The following is a 19,353-nucleotide window of genomic DNA, read 5'->3' as shown; positions in this document are numbered from 1 at the left end:
AACATTGATGTGCAAATGTATGTTCACCTCTTGCTTTCAGTTCTTCTGCATATATACCCAGTAATGATATTGCCAGATGATATAGCAATACAATACTTAGTTTCCTGAGGACTGTCAAACTGCTTTCCAAAGTGGCTACACCATTCTAAATTTCCACAGTAATAAGTAAGTGTTTCTATTTCTCCACATCCTCTCTAGCACATGTAGCTTTCTGTTCAATAGTGGCTATTCTAGTAGGTGTGAAATGATATCTCAATGTGGTTTTCATTTGCATTTCCCTAATAAGCAGTGAAGTTGAGCATCTTTCATGTGCTTTTTTAGCCACTTGTATTTCCTTTTCGTAAAATTGTTTAAGTTTTTTACACATTTAAAAATTGGCTTATTTGTCTTTTTATTGTAGAGTTGTAGGGTTTCTTTTTATATTCTGGATATTAAATCTTTATTGGATATGTGGTGTCCAAATATTTTCTTCCATTGAATTGGCTGCATTTTCACCTTGTTAACAAAGTCCTTTGAAGGACAAAAGTATTCAATTTTGAGGAGATCCCATTTAATTTTTCTTTGTTTTTGCATGGGCAGGCACCGGGAATTGAACCCAGGTCTCCAGCATGGCTGTGAGAACTCTGCCTGCTGAGCCACCATGGCCTGCCCTATTTAATTTTTCTTTTGATGCTTGTGTTTTGGATGTCAAGTCTAAGAAACCTCCACTCACCACCAGATCTTGAAGATACTTCCCTACATTTTCTTCTAGGCATTGTATGAAACTAACTCTTATATTTAGGTCTTTGATCCATTTTGGATTAATTTTTGTAAAAGGTGTGTGATAGGGGTCTTCTTTCATTTTTTTGAATATGGATATCTTGTTCTCCCAGCACCAAATATTGAAAAGACAGTTATATCCCAGTTGAGTGGACTTTGGCTGCCTTGTTGGAAATCAATATGTCTATCTTTCTGCTAGATACCATGCTGTTTTGACCACTGTAGATTTGTAATATGCTTTAAATTCAGGCAATGTGAGTCCTCCAACTTCATTCTTCTTTTGCAAGATGTTTTTTGCTATTTGGGGCTCCTTGCCCTTCCAAATAAATTTGATGAATGGCTTTTCAATTTCTTCAATGTATGCCATTGGAATTATGATTGTGCTTGCATTGAATTTATACATCAATTTGGGTAGAATTCACATTTTAATAATACTAAATCTTCCAATCCATGAATACAGAATGTCCTCCCATTTATTTAGATCTTCTTTCTTTTAGCAATGTTTTATAGTTTTATGAACATAGGTTCTTTACATCCATAGTTACATTTATTATTAGAAATTTGATTCTTTTAAGTTGCTATTGTAAATGGAAGGCTTTTTTTTTTTTTTCCTCCTGAGGGTGTTCATTACTGGTGTTTAGAAACACTACTGATTTTTTGTGTTGACTTTGTATCCTTTATCAGCTCTAGTAGCTTTGTTGTAGATTCTTCAGGACTTTTAAATATAGAATCATATTATCTGCAAATAGTGAAAGTTTTACTTCTTCCTTTCCAAGTTGGATATCTTTTCTTTTTCTTGCCTCATTGCTCTAGCTAGGATGTTGAATAAGAATGGTGACAGTAAGCATTCTTATGTTGTTCCTGATCTTAAAGGGAAGGTTTCAGGCTTTCAACATTGAGTTTGATGTTACCTGTGGGTTTTCATGTATGCCCTTTGTCATGTTGAGGAAGTTTCCTTTGATCCCTATCTTTCAGAGTGTTTTCGTTAAGAAAGGATGCTGATTTTGTTTAATGCTTTTCCTGCATCAATTGATATGATCATGCACTTTTCCCCTTTGATTTGTTAATGTTGTGTATTACATTGATTGTTTTTTTGTGTGTTGAACCACCCTTGCATACCTTTGAATAGAATGCAATGTGCCCTTGCATTCAATTTGCAAGTATTTTGATGCTAATTTTTGAATCTATATTCATTCAAAATATTGGTCTGTAACTTTCTTTTCTTGTACTATCTTCTGCAGGCTTTGGTATTAGGGTGATGTAGGCTTTATAAAATGAGTTAAGTAGTGTTCCCTCCTTTTCAATTTTTTGGAAATGTTTGATCAGGATTAGTATCAATTCTTCTTGGAATGATTGGTAGAATTAAGCTGTGAAGCTATCTGGTTCTGGGCTTTTCTTTTTGGGGAGGTTTTTGATGATTGAGTCAATCTTTTTCCTTGTCATTGGTTTGTTGAGGTCTTCTATTCTTCTTGAGTCAGTATAAGTTGTTCTTGTGTGTGCTGGTTTGAAAATATTTATGTACCCTAGAAAAGCCATGTTTTAATCCTGATCCAATCTTATGGGAGCAACATTTCCCGTAGGAGCAAAGTTCCCTATTCAATAAGGTAGGTTGGAATCTTTTGACTAGATTATCTCCATGGAGATGTGATTGCCCAATTGTAGGTATTAACCTTGGATTAAAGGAAGACATGACTCCACCCATTTCAGATGTGTCTTTATTAGGTTATTGGAATCCTTTAAAAGAGGAAGCATTTAGGAGAAAGCTTCAGAATGATGAAAGCCAGAGCCCATACAACCAGGCCTTTGGGGATGAAGAAGGAACATGTCCCTGGGGGAGTTTTATGAAACAAGAAGCCTGGAGATAAAGTTAGCTGACATCACAACAGACATTGCCATATTCAGACATGTGCCTTTCAAATTGACAGAGAAAAGAAACCTTGAATTTCATTGGCCTTTCTTGAGTGTTGGTGCCTTAATTTAGACATTTTTATAGACTTGCTTTAATTGGGACATTTCTGTGGGCTTAGAACTGTAAACTAGCAACTTATTAAATCCCCCTTTTTAAAAAGCCATTCCATTTCTGGTATATTGCATTCTGGAACATTGTGGTTTTAGAAATTTGTCTATTTCATCTAAGTTGTTTAAGTTGTTGGAATACAGTTGCTCTGATTATCCTCTTATGATTCTTTTTATTTCTGTAGGGTCAGTAGTAATGTCCTCCCTCTCATTTCTGATTTTATTTCTTTTTATCTTCTCCTTTTTTTTGTTATTCTAACTAAGAGTGTAAATTTTATTGATCTTCTTGAATAACCAACTATTGGTTTTGTTGAATCTATTTTTTTTTCTTGATTACATTTATTTCTGCTCTAATTTTTGTTATATCTTTCCTTATGCTTGCTTTGGGATTAGTTTGCTGTTAGGTCTTTGATTTTAGCTCTTCGTATGAGCTATATAGTAAGGTCTTTGATTTTAGCTCTTCTTTTTTTAATGTCAGGATTTAGGTCTATAAATTTCCTCTCAACACTACCTTTGTTGCATCCTATAAGTTTTGATATCTTGTGTTCTCATTTTCATTTTCTTGAGATATTTACTAATTCTATTACAATTTCTTCTTTGACCCCCTCTCCCCCCCCTTTTTTTTGCATGGGCAGGCACTGGGAATCAAACCTGGGTCTCTGACTTGGCAGGCAAGAAATCTGCCTGCTGAGCCACCATGGCCCACCTGACCCATTGATTTTTTAAGTGTATTAACCTCCATATATTTGTGAACTTTCTTGTTCTCTGTCTGTTATTATTTCAAGCTTTATTCCATTATGATTACAGACAGTGCTTTGTATAAGCTCAACCTTTTAAAAATATATTGAGACTTGTCTTTGTGGCCCAGTATGTGGTCTACCTTGGAGAATGAACCATGGGCACATGAGAAGAATATGTGTCTTGCTGTTTTGGTATGTAAAGTTCTATAAATGTCTGTTAGGTCTAGTTCATTTATTGTTTTTCAGATTGCTTCCTTATTGATCCTCTGTCTAGATGTGGAATTCTCCAACTATTATTGTAGAGACCTTTTATTTCTCCCTTCAGTTTTGTCATTGTGTTTGCCTCATGTATTTTGGGGCACCCTGGTTAGATGCATAAATATTTATTACTGTTATTTCTTCTTGGAGTATTGCCCCTTTTATTAATGCATAATGTCCTTCTTTGCCTCTTCTAACTTTTTGTATTTAATGTTTATTTTGTCTAATATTAATATAGGTACCCTAGCTCTTTTTTGGTTACTGTTTGTATGGAATAACTTTTTCCACCCTTTCACTTTCAACCTGTTTACATCCTTGGGTCTTATAGACAGCATGTAGATGAATCACATTTTAAAAATCTATTCTGCTAATCTTGTCTTTTAACAAGAGAGTCTAGTCCTTTAGAATCCAGTGTTATTACTCAAAAGGTGGTACTTCAACTATTATATCCTTTGGCTTTTATATGTCATATCTTATTTTTGTTTTTATATGTTTCCAGTTACCCTTACAGATAATCTTCATTGTCTACTGTCCTCCAAGAGTCTCCTGTGTTTTCTTTTTAGACTGCAGAACTCCTTTAGTATTTCTTGTATGTTAATGAACTCTCTTAGCTCATTTTTATCTCTGAATATTTTAAACTCTCCATCAACCTTTTTTCTTCCTCAGAGCATTTCCCTCACTTTCCCAGTCCACAGCAGCCAGTCAGGCAAGAACCAGGCCATCAGAAGCTACTGGCCTTGAGGTTGAGGGAGGGGCACCAGGACCTGTGGCGTCCAGCTCTATAGTGTATATTGCATGGTTTTCCCCTTGTCTCCCAACCCCCAAAACAGTTTCTTTGGACAGTTCCTTCCTGTTCTCTAGGTGTTTTTAGTGGAAGAGTGAGTTCTGCCTCTCCTTATTTCATGATCTTCCTGGAAGCCCCCAGAATTAGTTTTTTCTTTAGTTTTTTTTTTTAACTTTTTAATTGTATGGTATAACATATGTACAAAGCATAGAAATAAAAAGCAATAGTTTTCAAAGCATTCTTCAACTAGTAGTTACAGGACAAATCCCAGAGTTTCTCATGGGCTACCATTCAATTCTTTTAGATTTTTCTTTCTAGCTGCTCCAAGATATAGGAGGCTAGAAAGTTTAAATATTTTTAATCATCTGTGGTAGTTAGATTCAGGTGTCAACTTGGCCAGGTGAAGGTGCCTAGTTCTATTGCTGTGGACATGAGCCAATGGCATGTGAACCTCATCTGTTGCTGATTACATCTGCAGTCGGCTAGGAGGAATGCCTGCTGCAGTGAATGGTGTTTGATTTAATTGGCTGGTGCTTAAATGAGAGAGCTCAATGTAGCACAGCCCAAGCAACTCAGCATACCTGATCTCAGCACTTGCAGCTCAGCCCAGGCCTTTGGAGATGCAGAAAGGAATCACCCCAGGGAAAGATTTTGGAACCTAGAGGCCTCCAGAGAAGGTCAGCAGAGATTGCCCTGTGCCTTCCCATGTAAGAAAGAACCTCAGTTGAAAGTTAGCTGCCTTTCTTCTGAAGAACTATATGTTAACTAAATAAATTCCCTTTTATTGAAAGCCAATCTATCTCTGGTGTGTTGCATTCCAGCAGCTAGCAAACTAGAACATCATCACAATCAACTATTTTCCCTTCTTTTTTTGTGAAAAGTAATATATATACAAAAAACCAATACATTTCAAAGCACAGCACCACAGTTAGTGCAGAACATATTTCAGAGTTTGATATGGGTTACAATTGCACAATTTTAAGTTTTTACTTCTAGCTGCTCTAAGATACTGGAGACTAAAAGAGATATCAATTTAATGATTCAGCAATCCTATTTATTTGTTAACTCCTATCTTCGCTGTCTAACTCCACCATCAGCTTTGAGCTTTCTGTCCCTCTCTTTTGGAGTGTTTGGGCTATGGCCATTCTAGATTTTTCATATTGGAAGGGTCTGTCACTAACATAGGGTAAGGAGATGGAATTATCCAATGTTCTGGAGAGGCTGGGCGCTCTAGGTTTCAGGACTTACCCAGAATTAGTTTTTGAGAAACAGAATCTTAAGGATGAGATTTATGACCAGTTTTCTGAGATTTTTGGGACTTTTTGTGCTGGTTTGAAAGGATGCATGTGCCGTAGAAAAGCCATGTTTTAATCCTAATCCCATTTTGTAAAGGCAACTGTTTCTTCTAATCCCTATTCGGTGCTGTATGTTTGAAACTTTAATTGGATCATCTTCCTGGAGATGTGACTCAATCAAGAGTGGTTGTTAAACTGGATTAGGTGGAGACCTGTCTCCACCCATTCTAGGTGGGTCTTGATTACTTTACTGGAATTCTATAAAAAGAGGAAACATTTTGGAGAAAGAAGGAGATTCAGAGAGAGCAGAGAAGAATGACAGAGCCATGAGAAAGCCACAACAGAGAACGCTGCAGAACACGAAGCAGAGAGCCCACCAACCAGTGACCTTTGGTGATGAAGAAGGAAAACACCTCCTGGGGAGCTGGAGAGGAAGCTAGCGGATGATGCCATGTTCACCATGTGCCCTTCCAGCTGAGACAGAAACCCTAACCATGCTTGCCATGTGTCTTTCCACTTCAGAGAGAAACCCTGAACTTCAACAGCCCTCTTGAATCAAGGTATCTTTCCCTGGATGCCTTAGATTGGACATTTCTATAGACTTGCTTTAATTGGGACATTTCCGTGGCCTAAAAACTGTCAACTTTCCCCTTTTTAAAAGCCATTCCATTTCTGGTATATTGCATTCTGGCAGTTAGCAGACTAGAACACATGTTCGTTAAGCTGATTAGATTAAAATCCACTAATGAATCTATTTCCAGTCATCAAGATGGCACTGATAGTCTGTGGTGTAAATTCACAAGAGATATGCAGAATATCACCATTGGATACTGCTACTATAATGCTTATAAGAGGCAAGCTCTGGCTGACCATGTATTTGATACTTTAGCAGAGTTTTGTGTAGTTAAAATGTTTAATGATGTTGGACAATTGTTCCTAAATAGACTTGATTGTGGAGGGCCAGGAGCAATTAATCAGGCCCAAGCAGGAGCAATCAGTCAGGCCCAAGCAGGGAAAGTCCCCACCCCATTGGGGTGGAATGTCCCTGAGAGTTAAACAATAACCAATGCTAAGAAACTGCGGGAACGGGATGGGTTTTGGCAACGGCTAACGGCATTCTTCTGCTTCTATGAACCGCTTACTTGCTAGCAACTGCAAAAAAAAACCACAGCATGATTTTAGCCTTTATAAGCACACCTTGAAAACCTCTGGGGGCTGCTCTCTGAATCCTCTTTCTTGGAGGTTTCTGAGGCAGTCGCCGGCTGGCTAATAAAGACTCCAAATGGGCTTGCAGTTTTGAATTGTGTGGTCTCTCTTTCGGTGTGCCCCACAACATTGATAAAGTTGATGATAAAAAAGATGAGCTCAGGGCTTAACAATAAGCATTACATGGAGGACAGGAAAGCTTCTATGCGTACCCTGAAAGAAACTCTTCTTTCTTGTAGCTGCAGACTTGAGATTTCTGAAAACCAAACATAGAATCTCCTAGCGTGAATGACTGATTACAACACAAATAGAATTTTCAAACTTGCGGGGTGTCTGTTGTTAAATTAAGGGCTTGGGAAGGAATGGGAACCTGGAAATTGCAATGAGGGCATATAGGCTGATAGTTATGATGGCAGGGGCACGGGACCCTTAGATTCTGCTGGAATTTCCTTGCCAGATAAATCTATAACTTTATGCCCTGAGGAACCAGCCATCTCACCTCCATCTGAAGAGATTAATCCTGTTTTACGAGATGCAACTATTATGCAATACCCTGAAGCAGCTGACTTGCAAGACACTGTTAATTCTATTCATGACTCAGCTCCACCACCCCTCTTTCTTTCCAGACCTATAACTAGACTGAAGTCCCAACAGGCCCTGAAAGGTGATGTACAAAGTGTGACCCATGAAGAGGTGCACTGTATTGTAAAATAACTGCATGATTTTTCCAATTTATGCAGACAAATCAGGGGAATATGTGTGGGAATGGATATTAAGGAAATGGGATAATGGTGGAAGAAACATAATGTTTTATCATAGGTCCACTTAGCAGAGATTCTGGATTCAATGTTGTAGCTCAAGGGGTTAGAAAAGGATATGATAGTTTGGTTGGTTGCCTTGTTGGCTGAAGCATGGACAAAAAGGTGATATATATTAAATGAAGTTGAAGTGCCAGAACTAATACAATGTAGATGAAGGTATCCAAAGGCCTAGAGGAATTGGAATTTTAAGTGGATTTATCATGTAAGATCTGTTCTCCCATCCCAGGAAAGTCCAGAGGACATGCCTCTCATCATGACTGTGAGGAATTAATTTGTTAGAGCAGTTCCATCTATCCTGAAGAGCTCTGTGTTTGCTCTGTAGATCAGATATTACAGTGGGAACCAATGTCACTGAACATGGATCCTTAGATATAATAGGGATTAGTGGATACTGGGTTGGATCTTGGGTTGGAAAGAGCCATGTGGTGGCACTTAATCTCCAAAGGTGGGCATGGCTAACATAATGGACAGTGAGTTAAAGCAGTAACTAGAATAGTCTCTCTCTCAGAAACCAATGGCATTGGCTCACTGGTCATGGGGTGCCTAGAGGTGAAATAGATGGGCAGATTGCTAAATTTGTACTCGATCTGCATAAGCAAAAGAAGTCAAACAGACAAAAGCCTTACTTGAATCACAAAAACAGAGTCACAGTCCCTTAATCAATTCCCAGATTTGTGACAGTTTACAGACCCAGAACCCCATCAATGAAGGAAAAGCCAGATCCCTTTTGGGAAGATCCCTGCCACACTCCGCCAGGCAAAGAACCACTATCAGCTAAGGTGCTTGCTGAGGGTAAAGGTAATATGGAATGGATTTTGGAATAAGGTAGTTATAATTACAAGCTATGACCATATAGCCAGTTGTAGAAATGAGGACTGCAGTGGTTATGAACATTTCTTCCTTGCTTTTTTATGAATATGTTCACATAAAGAAAATGTCTTTGTTTTCTTCCCTCTCTTATCCCCTTATATATAACATAAGCTATATTAACTTTGCCATGGTATTTAAGTTACAAGATATCAAGGGTCTGAGTGAATCATCCCAAGGACTTGCATCCTCTTCTGGGGAAAGTGTTAGTACATTTGTTTTTGTATACAGGACAGTTGAACTATGTTAGGTGAAAGTATGACTATATTATTGTCTTCAGTTAGAGATTAGGTATATAGTTCAAGGAGATGTACATGGGTGTTAAGGTGATGAGGGGTGGACTTTGATGGTTAATTTATGTGTAAACTTGGCTGGATTATGTTGTCTGGTTGTTTAGTTAAGCAAGCGCTGGCCTGATTTGTATTGTGATTTCTCTGTGTGTGTGTATCATTAGTCAGTTGATTGCATCTACGGCTCATTATATCCACAATCTGCAAAGAAGACTGGGTTCAGCATGAGGGGAGTCTTCCTCATCCAATCATTTGGAAGCCCGAGAATGAGAACTGAGAATTTCAGCAGTCAGAAAGAATATCTATCTCTGCTTCAGCCAGACTGCTCTTCCTGGGGAGGGGCATCATTGAGCTTCCAACTTGTGGCTTGCCCTATGGAATTTGGACTTGCCAGTCCCCATGGTTGTATAAGCCAATTCCTATTATAAATCTCCTATTATTTACATATATATAGGTATATATCTTGTTGTTTTTGTTTCTCTAGAGAACCTAAAAAGGTGGAGATTAGAAACTAACACATGAGTTACATGATATTCGAAAAGAAATTGTAAAAAATAAAATGCTTATGTCATAATATTCATTGGAAAATCAGTATACAAAATAACATATACAGTGTATTTATACCTATTTGGTAGATTGCAAAGATGGCTGCAAAAATTCTTCCCATTTCACTATTCCTCTATTAAGAAGTGGAGTTTATTTCCCCATCTTGTGAATTTAGGTTGGCCTTGTAACTTGCTTTGACCAATAGAATATGGCCAAACCTAGACCTCAAGAAGTCTTGTACCTTCTGCTTTTGCTGTGTTGGGACACTGTCCTGAGAGTACGACATGAGGAAGCCAGGTCTAGCCTGGAGGATAATAGGCCTGTGGAGTTCAGGCAAGTACTCCAGGTGAGAGCCCTTAAACTTACACGCCAACGCCCAAATCAATGGCTTGAATGTGAATGAGGCCATCTTAGGTCATCTAGTCCTGGTGAGCCACCTGATGACTGCAACCACATGAGTGACCCCAGATGAAACCAGCAGAACTGCCCAGCTACTCTCAGTCCTGATGGTTGACCCATAGAATTGTGATAAAATAAAATGGTTGTTTGAAGACATTAGGTTTTGAGATGGTTTGCTATGCTACTTTAACAGATACAACTCTATTAAGAAAGGCCATGTAGGAATAAAAAAAGAAGAAAAGGAAATGAACAATATGGAAAGTTTTGAAGAAATGTGCTTTTATGTGGCAAAGAGGCTCTACATATCGAAAGTGAAAGTTGTGACCCAGAAGTTGAGGGCTTATCATATTATTATTTCTTCTAAAATTTGCATGTTCCTCAACAGTTTCCTCACCAAATCTAGGAGCGAAATCATTTTTTTAAAACATAAATATTATAATTTTATATTTATAAAAATCAAATGAGAAAATCTAAAAATATTAACTTACCATGGTTTTAGTACAGTATCCTAAGGCGATTTCATAATCAATGTCTTTTTTTTCTTTTAATATTTTTGGGCCATAGGATTCCACAATCATAGACACTCCAAGATTTTCTGGATAGACTATTTGAGCCCAAAGTGACAGGTTTTCTCCTTTGTCCAAATGGTAAAAAACTCTAAAAATATTATTATGAAATGCCATGTATGGGCATACATCCTTTATTTTATAAAATATACTTTGTGCTTCCAATTTTAAGGGGTATTCCTGTGCTTGTATTGTGCCATTTTCATAAACATATATGAGATAGAGAAGACCAGCTGTATTCAAGGCAATTGATGATTTTATTGTCTTATTTGTCCATCCATGAAGCTTTATTGCCTGTTTAATATGAATCTTGGAATAAAACATTATATTATTTTCCATTTTTATCACAATACTTCCAAAATAATCTGGAAAAAAAGAAAGAATAGTTAGTTTTATTATGTGTAAACAGAAATCCATGGTAAGTGCACTTTTAACCAAAATAATTTCCTTTAAAATGACTATTTATATTACTTGAGAAAATTATAGTGTGCAGACACAAACCCGTAACTTTATACCATGTTGGAGAACTTTTCTCCCACTTCAGAGTAGAGCAGTTTTCTTCCTGGATACTTTTTCTCCTTATCCCCACTATATAAATTTTATGTAAATATTTTACATAAAAAAGAGCTGGAATTAGTGCATTATATAATATCAGAGATAAACCTGATAGAAATGGTATTTTAAGGAAACACAGGAATGAATAAATGGAGGGTAGAATAAAGAGTGGTCCATCTTTTCGGGTTCACGCTTCGTAGATAATCATTTGTCTCCCTTTCATAGTGTGTTCTGCTAATGCTATAGAGGGTCACAGAATAGAGGTCTCTCAACTTATCTGATTCTTTTGCCATATCTGTAAATGAACATTTAGACTAGTGGATTTCAGGGCTTTCTTTTCAGTATAACATCCTCTGTGTAAAGCTTTGGGATATACCTTATTAGATTTTCGAAAAAATATCATTTGGAGAGCATGAGCTGAAAGGAAGTAGGTGAATTCATAGAATTAAAGGGGTTCAGAATTCATTGTGTTTCCATGTCTTAAATTTGAGATTTGAATAAATCACTGACATTTTTACTAATTATCATAAGTTATATTCTAATAAAATGTATTTATATTGCAAATGTATGCAGTAGATCACAAGGTGGAAGGGCAGGAAGATGTAGATAGATGAAATAATAAACTCTTATCTGTATGTTGAATGAAAAAAAACAGTTGTGAAAGGATACATACAGTATGATGTATAAAATTTAAGCTTCACAAAACAAATAATACACAGTTGTTTTTTGGATTTGTATGTATGTAGTAAACAATCACATAAAACAAGGATATAATGCTGCTATGAACATTGGTGTACAAGTATCTGTTTGAGACCCTGTTTTCATGTTCTTTGGGTAAATATTTAGGAGTGGTAATTCTATAAACTTTCTGAGGAATCATTCACCATATCGCCTTCCAGAGCTGCTGCAACACATTCCCACCAAAAATTGTAGTAGAATTCCAATTTCCCTACATCCTCTATAATACTTATCTTTCATTTAAAAAATAATAGCTATTCTTGGATGTGTGAAGTGGTGTCTTATGGTTTTGATTTGCATTTTCCTAATGGCTAACAATGTTGAGCATCTTTTCAAGTGCTTATTTGACATCTGTATATCTTTTCTGGAAAAATACCTATTCAAGTCTTTTCCCAATTTTAAAATTGCATTGTTGGACTTTTGCTGTTGAATTTAGGAGTTTTAAAAAAATACATCCTGGATATTAAACCCTTATCAGATATATTATTCCTAAATATTTTCTTCCATTCTGTAGCTTATCTTTGCACTTTCTTGATAATGTCTTTGATACACAGTAGATTTTAATTTTGATGATGTGCAATTTATCTTTTTTTTCCTTTGATTACTTGTACGAGACACTTTTGGTGTCTTGTCTAAGAGTCCATTGTCTAATGCAGAGTTTTGTTTCTTTTCCCCTATATTTCTTCTAAGAGTTATGGTTTTAGCTCTTATTCATCACCAAAACTTTCCAAATAAACCCTAATAGAAATTCTGTACAATATAAGCATTAACTCATCATTCTCTACCCCCAACCCACCCCCTGGTAACCTACATTTTAGATTCTAACTATATGAGTTTGCTTATTTTAATTATCTCATTATATTTGTCCTTTTATATCTGGCTTATTTCTCTCAATATGATGTATTCAGGGGTCATCCATGTTGTCACATGAATTAGAAATCCATTTTTTTTCTCTAGATTTTATTTTTTTATTGGCATATATTATATATTCACATACTATGTATCCATCCAAAGTAGAAGATCAATGGTTCACAGTATCATCATGTAGGTGTGCATTTATCGTCACAATTGGCTTTTTTTTCTGTTTTGTATAAAAATAACATATATTCAAAAAAGCAATAAATTTCAAACACATCACAATTAGTTGTAGAACAGATTTCAGAGTCTGATATGGGCTACAATTCCACAGTTTTAGGTTTTTACTTCTAGCTGCTCTAAGACACTAGAAACTAAAAGAAATATCAATTTAATGATTCAACAAGCATACTCATTCATTAAATCCTACTTTCTCTGTATAACTCCACTATCACTTTTGATCTTTTTCCCACTCTTTAGGGGTATTTAGGTTATAACCATTCTAACTTTTTCATGTTGGAAGGGGCTGTCAATAATACAGGATGGGGGGATGGAACTAGTTGATGTTTTGGAGAGGCTAGCCCCTCTGCATTTCAGGACTTATCTGGTCCAGGGACCCATCTGGTGGTTGCAGGTTTTTGGAAAGTTACCCTAATGCATGGAACCTTTGGAGAATCTTACATAATACCCTAGGTGTTCTTTAGGATTGCCAGGAATGGTTTTGGCTGGGGGTTGGCAAGCTATGATAGGTAGCAAGGTCTAACTAAAGGGTACATAAGAGTGATCTACAGAGTAGCCTCTTGACTCTACTTGAACTCTCTCAGCCACTGATACCTTATTTGTTACACTTCTTTTCCCCCTTTTGGTCAGGATGGCATTGCTGATTCCACAGTTCCAGGGCCAGGCTCATCCCTGGTGGTCATCTCCCACACCACCAGGGAAACTTTGACCCCTGGATGCCATATCCCACGTAGGGAGGAGGGCAATGGTTTCACTTGCAGAGTTGGGCTTAGAGAAAGTCCACATCTAAGCAACAAAAGAGGTCCTCTGGAGGTAACTCTTAGGCATACCTATAGGTAGGCTAAGCTTCTCCACTACATACATAAGCTTCACAAGAGTAGGTCCCGTGATCAAGGGCTTGGCCTATTGATTTGGGTGTCCTAATGTTTAGCAGAGCGTCTGGGGTTTCCCCAGTGGTAAAGTTTAAAAGTTCCATAATTTTTCTCCCAGCCCTCATGGGACTTTGCCAATACTTTTTGATCATCTGCTTAATATACTCTGGGATGAATCCAGGCATTACAGTAAACTCTACAGGATTAAAGGTTTCATTCTTATTCTGGACTCCCTGTGTTTGGTTGTTTAAATTATGTATCCAGACAGGTTGAGTTAGATTATGTGCTGCAGAAAACCTAGGCTGCGGACATAATAAACCTTTCTTCTTTTGGTCTCAAAGAGCAGATGAAGTTCTAAAATATAGACAATCTCTTCCTTATCCCTATATTCTGAATTACTTTAAATCCATCTGGTAGTCTTTTTTTTTTTTTCCTGCCTGGTAGTCTTTTAAAAACACAAGTATGATTCTGATTCTCTCTTGCTTTAAACCTTTTAAAACAACTCTTGGCAAGAACAGTTTCCACGGAAAGTTTGATTAGAGTGGATTCAAGAGAGAATAAGAGAAAAGAGGGAAATACACAACTTGGAAATACTTTCTTAGAATTTTCTTGTCAAGAAAAGCAGAAAAATTGAATAGTTAGGAATTTAAAGGTAACTTGGGTCAAGAAAGAGTGATTACAAAATACAATGGTATTGCCCTTAAATTCCTTGGTTAATTTATCTCCTAATTAGATTCTTTGAGGAACAAACTTTGTTTTTCTTTACATTTCTAAATCTAATAGACTGCCTTAGGAATAATAGGATCAAGAATAACTACAAAAAAGAATAACTACAATTAGTTGAGGGTTTACCAGTCGGCAAGCATTGTTCTAAGCATTATACATACAACCCCATATCTGATCAACACAACGGTCCTAAATTATAGATTAGAAAACTAAAGTTTAAAGAGGTTAAATGATCTTTTCATAGATTTGAACTCCCTTATTCCATACCACCTCCCACACTGAAGATACATAATTAAGTTTCTTAGTCAGTATCTGCTGATTGATCAAAATGAAACTCTAAAAAAAAAGAACTTTAAATTGCTATTTTGCTATGTGAAATCATAGCTAACGTTAGTTGATTATAAGATTTATCCATTTTTAAGTAGCAAAAAATGCATCATTAGCTATCAGAAGCACCATGTAATAGTACTTTTAAAATTGCTAGCTACATCTGTAAATATCTGTAAGGAAATATCTATTAGAATAATTATACAGAATGAGAATTTCTCACCTGTAAAAACTTCATGAATAACACTGTTCTGTGATAACCTTGATAGATTTCCATTTTCTGTAGGTGTTTGAAAAACTCCAGAAACTGTGAAATTACTATAGGTGTAGTAGATCCTATGTTTGTCCCATTGTATTAATTCTGGAACTGCTGAATATAGAAAATGTGAAGCTAAGAAACTGTCAACAGAGACATCGAATGTGTAGTCTTGGCACAACCACTCTCTTGAATCTTCGTTATATGTGACTAGGTAAATTTTTTTGTCGGACGTACATATTACACAGTAACTTAAGAACACGGCAACTTCCAAAGGGTGTGCTGTGTATTCCATACTGTATATTGTCAATGTAGCAGCTGGTGAAAGATCTAGGAGATTTCTCAGCTCTTTAATAGTTATTATTTTCACAAATATAACAGAAGCATACCCAAGGTAAGCTTCGTTTTCTGTCCAGACTGCCAAAGTGCTTCTTCTTCCTTTAGACTGTGACAAAATTGAAAATAATTAGATAAATCTTTTATTTTAGTGACAGTTCTAATAATTCCTGTCTACTAATTTGCTATATTTTAAAACAAAGGTAGTAACTACTAAGGTTTAATTCTGTTTTAGTATATTTCTGAATAAATATCAGGCATAGAAGTATGTATATACCATAAAAATAATTTATTCCAGTAATTTTATTCTGTCACATATTGTGTCTCCATCAGTAGGAATAATAAATATCAACTCCCTTTTAAATTCTCAGAGAGCATCATCCTTTTCTTTCCTTATATATGTATCCGCTCTAGAGGAGTATTCCTTTGACCTTGATATTTAGTAAATATAAGAACACCCGAAACATTAGTAGATGGATTTAATAGCAGACTAGAAAAAGAAGGTGAAAGGGGCAATAGACTTGAAGATATAGTAATACCAAGTAGACAAACTGAAATACGAAGAAAAAAGTAGTGAAAAAAAGTGAATCAAGTATCTGAGATCTGTCAGACAATATCAAATGGTCTAATACATGTGTATTTGGAGTCCCAGAAGGATAGGAAAAGGGGAACGGGGCACAGGAAATATTTGAAAAAGTATTGGCTATAAAGAACACCCCAAAAATGAATGAAAGGTATCAGCCCAAAAAACCTACTAAGCTGAGTTGAACCTCAAGAGGATAAATAAAAAGGAAAAGACATCTAGGCACATAATTAATCACACTTGAAAATCAAAGAGAAAGAGCAAATCTTAAAAGCAGGCATAGAGGAAAAGACATGCTATATATATGAGAGCAATAATACAAATAGTGGCTGGCTTCCAATCACAAATGATGGCGGTTGTCAGTTAATAGAATGACATCCTTATAATTTGCTAAAACAACACCTCTCAACTTATAATTCTATATTCAGTGGAAAATATCCTTCAAAAAAGAAGATGAAAATGAAGACATTTTTATACAGACTAATGCTGAGAGAACTTGCACTACAAGAAATTTTTTTTTTTTATTTCTTCAGATTGAAGAGAAATGAAACTAAGGAACTCCAGGTCTACAGAGAGAAATAAAGCACACCCAGGAAAGTATATGAAAGATCTTTACTTTTCTTTTCTTTTCTTCCTTTTTTCCTTCTTTCTTTCTCTCTCTCACCTCTCTTTATGACAATTAACTCTTTAAAACAAAAATATTAACAATGTATTGTGTGATTTATAGCAAATGTAGGAGTAAAATATGAGACAAAAACACAGAAGGTGGGTGGGCATAAATGGAATTATACAGTTACATTGTCATGAAATACAATAACATTATTTGAAGGTTAAATCTGGTAAGTTAAAAATAATTAATGTGAAGCCCAATGCAACCACTAAAAATAAAAAGTATGATTTAAAAAATCAACAAAGGAAGTAACATAGAAGTACTTAAAAATACATAATTCATCCAAAAGAGACAAGAAAGGAAAAACAAAGGGACAAACAACAAACAGCATACACAGAAAACAAACACAAGATGGTAGATTCAACCAAACTTTACAATAGTTACATTAATTTAAGTTGACTAAAATTAAAAGTTAACTTTGTGTTTTAGTTTTCTAAATTGCTTAAGCAAGTACCATGAAATATGTTGGTTTAAACAATGGGAATTTATTGGCTCATGGGTTTGAGGTCAGGAAAATGTCCAAATCAAGGCATCATCAAGACGATGCTTTACCCCCAAAGACTGTGGCATTCTGGGCTGGTGATCCCTGGTTTCTTTTTCACACGGCAAGACACTTGGTAGCATCTCCTGGTCTCTTCCTTCTCTTCTAGGTTCTGTTTCAGCTTCTTTCTTCCTGTGGCTTTCTCCCTGTTTGTCTGAATTTCATTCTCTTATAAGGGATTCCAGGAACAGGACCAAGAGCCAACCTGACTGAGGTGGGTCATTCTGTAACTGAAGTTGCCTCATCAAAAGCATCTACTTACAATGGGTTCATGCATAGCGATGGATTAAACTTAAGAAAATGTTTCTCTGGGGTACATATAGCCCCAAACCACCACACTCCAGTGTAAAGGCAGAGATTGTCATACTGGCTAAAAAGCAAGACCCAACTGTATGAGTTTATAAGAAACACCTTTAATATAAAGTGACAGATGTATTGATAGTGAAAGAGTAGAAAAAATACACCATATACATACCAAACATAACAAAGCTGTATTATTATATACAAGTAAATATATATAATTATACATATAAATTATATATAAATAAAACCTTGGTCACTAAAAGAATTTAAATATAAAAGCTTGCACACATCAAAGTTTGAAAGATGTGGAACTACCATGGAAAAATGCTACACCTTTATAATAAAATCTTGATATATGGTCAAAGAAATACTCTGTCACCCCGTCCATTCCCAACACTCAGCTCTTTATTTTTTCATATCTATTTAAAAATCAGTTTATTGAACTCCACAAAATAACTTGGGATATTGATTGACATTACAGGTAATCTGGAGATAAATTGGGAAGAATTGCAAATTTTATAATATCCTGTATTCCCACTCATGAACATAGTATAAGTAGCCATTTATTTAGGTCTTCTTTAATGTTTTTGAAAATATTTCATTTTTACCTCAACAAAGTTCTTATATATATATATATATAAATTTTTTTTTTTGCATGTGCAGGCACTGGGAATCGAACCTGGGTCTCGAGCATGGCAGGTGAGAACTCTGGCTGCTGAGCCGCTGTGGTCCACCCATGTTCTTATATATTTTTAGTGGGATTCATTTCTTGATATCATTTCCTGTTTTATTTTGAATTTCCAAAGGAATTTTAGAATTAGTTTATAACTTTCTAAAACAAAACCCACTGGGATTTGGATTGGTATTGCATTGAATCTATAGATCAATTTCAAAAGAATTCACATCTTAAAAATATGGAGTCTTCCCACCCATGATTATGATATCTCTCTCCATTTAGTTGTCTCTTAATTCTCATCAATGTCTTATAGTTTTCTTTGTAATATTTTGAACATCTTTTGTTAGATTTGTTCCTAGGTGTTTCAGATTTTTGATGCTTCTGTCAATGGAGTTTTTTTTTTTAAGTTCAATTTATGATTGTTCATTGCTCGGATAAATGTGTTGATCTTCTGTCCTGCAATATTGTTAAACATTGTAACATTTTTGTAAATTCCATCAGCTTTTTCACATTTGATAATGTTATTTGAAAATAAAGACAGCTTTACTTCTTTTACAATCAGGATGAATTTTATTTTTTCTTGACTTATCGTACTTCCTAGAATCCCCAGTACAATGTTGAAAGGAAGTAGTGTGAGCACATATCCTTGCCTTGTTCCTGATCTTAAGCAATAGAAAAGCAAAGAAACAAATAATAAATGGGCTAGGGGAAAAACAAATAGACTTAAATCCAACTATAGCAATAATGACATTAAATCCACATGGACTAAATACAGATTTTTACTATTACATATAATGTTAGGTATAGGATTTTCATAACTGTCCCTTGTCAACTTGAGGAAGAACCTTTTATTTTGAGTCTGCAGATTTTTTTTTATTTGTTATGTATGTTAAATTTCTGTCAAATGCTTTTCCAGTATCTGTTGAGATTATATGGTTTTTCTTTTAGTTTGTTAATATGGTGAATTGTATTGACTATCTAATCGATTATGAATTATAATCACTCTTTCTTTCATTCATGGGATAAACCCCACTTAATCATGATGCATTTTATTTTGTATATATGTTGGATCAGGTTTGCTAAAATTTTGTTTAGAATTTTTACATCTATTAGTTCATGAGGGATATT

General features: G+C 35.6%; 1 protein-coding gene across 4 annotated transcripts in view; it reads right to left on the bottom strand.

The window, feature by feature from the left end:
- The window catches only part of CATSPERE (catsper channel auxiliary subunit epsilon), a 249,994-nt gene that overhangs the window by 102,028 nt on the left and 128,613 nt on the right, over positions 1-19,353 (bottom strand). For all 4 annotated transcript variants that reach the window (XM_077168505.1, XM_077168504.1, XM_077168506.1 and 1 more), the window contains 2 exons: positions 15,084-15,561; positions 10,470-10,912 (listed from right to left, as the gene is read on the bottom strand). In XM_077168505.1, the coding sequence (XP_077024620.1) occupies positions 10,470-10,912; positions 15,084-15,561 (921 nt within the window). The remainder of the gene's footprint in view (positions 1-10,469; positions 10,913-15,083; positions 15,562-19,353) is intronic.

The sequence above is a fragment of the Tamandua tetradactyla genome, chromosome 7 (genome assembly GCF_023851605.1).
Source record: "Tamandua tetradactyla isolate mTamTet1 chromosome 7, mTamTet1.pri, whole genome shotgun sequence".
Classification (NCBI taxonomy): Eukaryota; Metazoa; Chordata; class Mammalia; order Pilosa; family Myrmecophagidae; genus Tamandua; species Tamandua tetradactyla.
This window is presented reverse-complemented; position numbering and strand designations above follow the sequence as displayed.